This window comes from Agrilus planipennis, unplaced genomic scaffold, assembly GCF_000699045.2.
Source record: "Agrilus planipennis isolate EAB-ADULT unplaced genomic scaffold, Apla_2.0 scaffold102, whole genome shotgun sequence".
Lineage (NCBI taxonomy): Eukaryota > Metazoa > Arthropoda > Insecta > Coleoptera > Buprestidae > Agrilus > Agrilus planipennis.
This window is the reverse complement of record NW_020439034.1, coordinates 323,813-328,555: the sequence shown is the minus strand read 5'-3', so window position 1 is coordinate 328,555 and position 4,743 is coordinate 323,813. Positions and strand designations below refer to the sequence as shown.

The 4,743-nt window shown below is 30.6% G+C and overlaps 2 protein-coding genes across 4 annotated transcripts in view; one reads left to right on the top strand and one right to left on the bottom strand.

Moving 5' to 3' along the window:
- Positions 1-644, bottom strand: part of LOC108735162 (branched-chain-amino-acid aminotransferase, cytosolic) — a 22,092-nt gene extending 21,448 nt beyond the window's left edge. Inside the window, exon 1 of the mRNA XM_018466996.2 lies at positions 377-644. Within this exon, the coding sequence (XP_018322498.1) occupies positions 377-397 (21 nt within the window). The 5' untranslated portion in view covers positions 398-644. The remainder of the gene's footprint in view (positions 1-376) is intronic.
- Positions 645-1,412: 768 nt separating this feature from the next.
- On the top strand, positions 1,413-2,726 carry LOC108735150 (succinate dehydrogenase assembly factor 2, mitochondrial-like). Of its 3 annotated transcripts, none has more exons than XM_018466985.2 (5): positions 1,413-1,628; positions 2,048-2,081; positions 2,141-2,271; positions 2,330-2,443; positions 2,513-2,726. In XM_018466985.2, the coding sequence occupies exons 2-5, from the start codon at positions 2,049-2,051 to the stop codon at positions 2,670-2,672; spliced, it is 438 nt and encodes a 145-aa protein (XP_018322487.1). In that variant the 5' UTR covers positions 1,413-1,628; position 2,048; the 3' UTR covers positions 2,673-2,726. The 3 variants fall into 3 exon arrangements, with proteins under 3 accessions (XP_018322487.1, XP_018322488.1, XP_018322486.1); XM_018466986.2 differs by having other exon boundaries at positions 2,042-2,081; XM_018466984.2 differs by having other exon boundaries at positions 1,414-1,628; positions 1,835-2,081; positions 2,513-2,724.
- Positions 2,727-4,743: the final 2,017 nt, after the last annotated feature.

Genomic DNA, 4,743 nt, shown 5'->3' with positions numbered 1-4,743 from the left:
AATAATTTAAAATCATTAGTAGTTTTCTAAATGTAAAATCCTAAATTACAAGAAAAAGAAAAATTATTTATTAAGTACTTATCTAAATCTAACATGATGTTATAACTTCTGTTAATTAAATAATTTTCATTGGTTTTTCAAAACTTGGGTGCAACTCTATTTCACTTTTTTATTTTAATAACTTAATAAACCTAGTTTGTAGTTTCAAGCTTAATATTTTATTGAACGTTACTCCAAAACTAATAAAAAGAAGTTTAAATTTAAATAGTTGTTCTTTAAACAATAATAACCGACTCCCCAAACCGCAAGGAAAATAATTTTTAAAATATACAATGATTACAATTTTAAATTGATTGTAAATTTATTTTACACTTACCCTTTTTGCTGTGATAGCCATTTCGGTGAACTATAATGGACGTATTAAAATAATCACATAAACTAAAAGCGCAACCGGTAGTAAAAAGACGGTTTTTCAAAATCACAATTCGCAACACAAATCCAGGTATTGCCTTAAATAATTGCGATAATTGAATGTCTTCGTTGAGTATTGTGCCCGCTTGTTGACGTCCTGTTTAACAATTATTCTTCGAAAATGGTAATCAGTATTATTTATTCGAGGCGCTTGGGCTGTTTAGTAAAAGAAATTAACTCTAAACTGTAAACTGTATACATGTTAGTTAAAGATAAACTTTTGGTGATGCAACTAATATTAATGATAACAACTAATTAAAACATTATTACAGCAATACATTATTGTAAGATTTACAGCAATAGTGCGGATTTACAAATAAGTATAAAAATGAATAAGTATTAACGGCATTTATTACGCATTCAATAAAAGAAATTAACAAAAGTATTAACAATTAATATATTGTTTAGTTTTTTCTCATTTCATTTCATTTCATTCTTGAAAGTAGCTTCAGCCACCATTTTGGTAATAATGGCACTAAGTCCGGTTAATTGTAGCGTAAATTAATGTACGCTTTTTTATCTGCATTTTATTTTGATTGTGGTTAAGCTTTTCACAAAAAATGCTTGGTTTCTATTTTCTAGAATTAGTCACCAGGATTTCTTGTTAGAAAAGGTGTCGATTTTTTCAGAAATATTTTTTTTATTACATAGAACATTATTACTATAAGTAAGAATAATTCATAATCAATTTTATCGACAAATTATAATGCTGCTTAAAAACTTAAATGCAGATTATTTTATAAACCTAAAAGTGTCATTCGATGTTTAGAAGATTTACGTTTGATGTTACCACAACGATCCCTAAATAAAGTGATAAAAACAATATCTGTTTATATCGTTTTGCATGTAACTCCGGTTTTTATGATAATAAAGTGCATGACCCCTGAATACTGATTTTACGAATATTATTGAAGTTGTTTTACCATTTATAACGTTGAACATGTTTATTAAACATGCTACTTCATTTTGTCTTAAGCAACCGTTGTGTTTTATAAACAAGAACTACATAATCAGCATCCTCTTCTAGAAAAGTTGCTTAAAACATGGCTACTCATAGTTATAAATAACATTTTAAGTATTTAAGTTCGATTTAAGATGGAAGGATTTAATTTAATCATGGAGGAGTTTTAATTAAAGTTCGGATTTCAGTATATTAGGTATAATCTTTATTTGTTTTTTCTTTTTTATTCTGGAAAAACTGCGTTTGAGGGAAAAGATGCAATATAAAATTTTTCTGATTTGTTCATTCAAGAATTTAGTAGCATTTATTACACAGAGTTTTAAAGTAACTGCCATATTTACTGTTTCCACATTCTGTTAATTTGATTAAAATTGCATATACAGTTTATTATTTTACTTCAAGATGGTGGTACGGTTTTGTTTGTATTCCTGATATTTGAACACTTCTATATTTTGGCTAAGTAAATCGCAGTAACAGAGACCAAACAAGAAGAAACAAAAATAAATAAACTTACATAACCTAATATATAAAAAAATAAAAAAAAAATCGAATTTTTACAATTCTCCAAGTAATTATGCAATTTACTACTGTTTAGTGGGTATTTTTAAGTTACAGCATGAACAAATTAGTCCTTCTAAACATTTTGAAGGTAATTTACTTGTTTATCTATTTGTATACATTTATTATGGTGCATTGTCTTTTAAATAGCTTAGGGGTGGACATGCACGTCACATTACAAGTTGTTCACAATTAAGAACAAATGAGACTACACAGCCCCCATTTCCAGTACCTGAATTTACACCCCCCAAAAATGAAACATTGAAAAATAAGAAGGCACGGTACTAAAATGTTTAATTGCAAGTATAAATGGTATAAATTAATAAATAAATATTTTAGACTGGTTTATCAATCAAGGAAAAGGGGAATGCTAGAAAATGGATTACTTTTGAGTACTTTTATCCATAAATATTTAGATACAATGACAGAAAATCAACTTGACCTGTATGATAGGTAAATTTAACTTTGTTATCTAAAATATTATATTGTATTTGTCATGCATTAGTTTAATTGTTTTTCTAGTTTGATTAACAAACCTTCAAATGACTGGGATCTTTACTACTGGGCTGTAGGTGTCCAACCCACACCTCCTGAATTTGACAACGAAATTATGGACTTGTTTAAAAAGCATGTCCAAAATCTGAGCAAAGAACCTCGTATTAGACAGCCTGATTTGTATTAAATTTTATTACTGATATAATTTAATATCAATGTATAGATGTATTTAACATAAATATATGAAAATAGTAATTTTGTATTATTTATTTAAAAAAATAATAAGTGTGCAGGCAACTTTTTCTACATCTGTGTTTAGTGGAAGGTGCAATGGAAATTATTCTAGTTTTTACGTTTTTACCCGCGACTTTATTATTTCTAATTGTTTATAATAAATACAATTGTTATTAGGGATAAACAATTTAAAGAAGTAGTCTAAACTCTAGACTATACCCCGACAATCTGTCTGTCCTTAAACTTAGGCAGTACAGACAAGTATTTTTTATAGGTCTTTTTTATTTTATGAAAATGGCAATAATCATAGCCTAAAAATGACAGTTATTTTAATATTACCAAACCACATTTCAATTTTATTTGTATGTAAAGAATACAGTAGTTGCTGTAACTAATAAATAATAGTTAATTTTGTGTGTTGGGTTGCCTGTATGGCACATTAAATATTGTATAAGTTTAAGGCGTAAAAACTCCTATACAAGGTGATTCGTTATTAAGGTTATCGTAATCCCATTATCATTTTGCATGTTGCTTTATATTTTCTTTATAAGAATTGCAAAAAATTTAGACTTTTAAAATTAACATTTGCAGTTTAAAGAAGTCCCTATTTATAAAGTTAAAAATCAGTAGTTTACTGCTTTTGAAAATATTTTAAGAGGCGATATGTCTTATGTTCAAAACGGCTTAGACCTCTTCTTTTTAAACTTCTTTAAGCAGCAGAAAACTATTAAATTACATTTTACTATTTTTGATTCACTTTAATTTGTGATATAAAATCAAGGAAAAACAGTAAATAACAGCTAAACCTTCAATTTCAGTTGATTCCAAATTTACTTTTGCGGTCATCTTGCCTTTTCATTACGAAAGACCATATGCTTGCATACTGCTATTACAATAATAGACATTTGTAAAATATACTGGAGGTTTATATATTTTATTTTTATGTAGAAAACCAAAGAATGTTGCATGAGTGAATTTATTTAACAGATGCAGATGTGGTAATAATGTTTCGAGGTGTCCTGAAGATTAAATTGATCTAAATCGTACATGTGGTTCTTTTCTAACGATAAGTGATAATGTTGATTTTTCCTTTAGTTTTCTATAAAAATAAACTTGGCGCAGCTTTAGTATCGCTATACCTAGGGGTATACCCCTGGTTTATTTTGTTTAACGTGGTGATTCCTACTTCATGAGTGCAGGATGGGATACGCTCATGCAACCAGCGAACGGTGACCGAACCCTCCACTACATATTTCTCCCAGGAGGTGAGCAAAACTCCTAAAACCCTTCGATGCAGGCGGGATCTATAATCCCTACCAGATTTAGTAGGCTTTGTACCTGAGTAGATATACGCTACTCACCCATCGAGGTGTCTACAAGTTCAACTTCAGATGGTCGGGCAGTTATGAAGATTTCCAACTTGAGGCCCCCGGGTCTTCCTTAGTACCAGTCTTCGTCACTGATTGGATGTTCGAGAGATGAATCCCTTTCTCAGAGACGGGAAAAACAATTATTCAAGCACAAATAATAATTTTAGTAGGCCGTACTCCCTCAAAGTTATATTGACCAGAGATCTATGGACAATTGTTCTGAAAAATTCGAAGATGCTACCCCCGACCGCAAAGCTAATAATGATCTCACTTCGATTCAACAGAAAGGACTAGCTGACTTCCGCGTAGAACAACAAAGAAGACTGAAAAGTAGCCCAAACTGGGAAAGAAAAAAAAGGTGCTCCCAAAGTTGTTGAGGAAACAGGAGACCGCTCGACGATAAGAAGCTTACTGATATCTGTGGACACCTGGACGAGAGTTTTGGACGCTGATAGATTAGTGGAAGTGGCTATGGTAAAGCCTGTGACAAGGTCCTCCACAATAGGCTTCTGATGAAACTCTCCTCACTAGGCATACGCGGGAAGATCCTCGATTGAATCCGAAACTACTTGTTGGAGGGTTGATGATTCCATCTCTACACCAAAGTCGGATTGTACTTGACCAACTTCAAGTAGATCTTTACTCCATGATGAC

Coding starts and splice junctions, on each gene's coding strand:
- LOC108735150 (XM_018466985.2), top strand. CDS start 2,049: ATGAACAAATTAGTCCTTCTAAACATTTTGAAG. Junction 2,272..2,329: donor TTGAAAAATAAGAAGGCACG/GTACTAAAATGT, acceptor TAAATATTTTAG/ACTGGTTTATCAATCAAGGA. Junction 2,444..2,512: donor CAACTTGACCTGTATGATAG/GTAAATTTAACT, acceptor TTGTTTTTCTAG/TTTGATTAACAAACCTTCAA.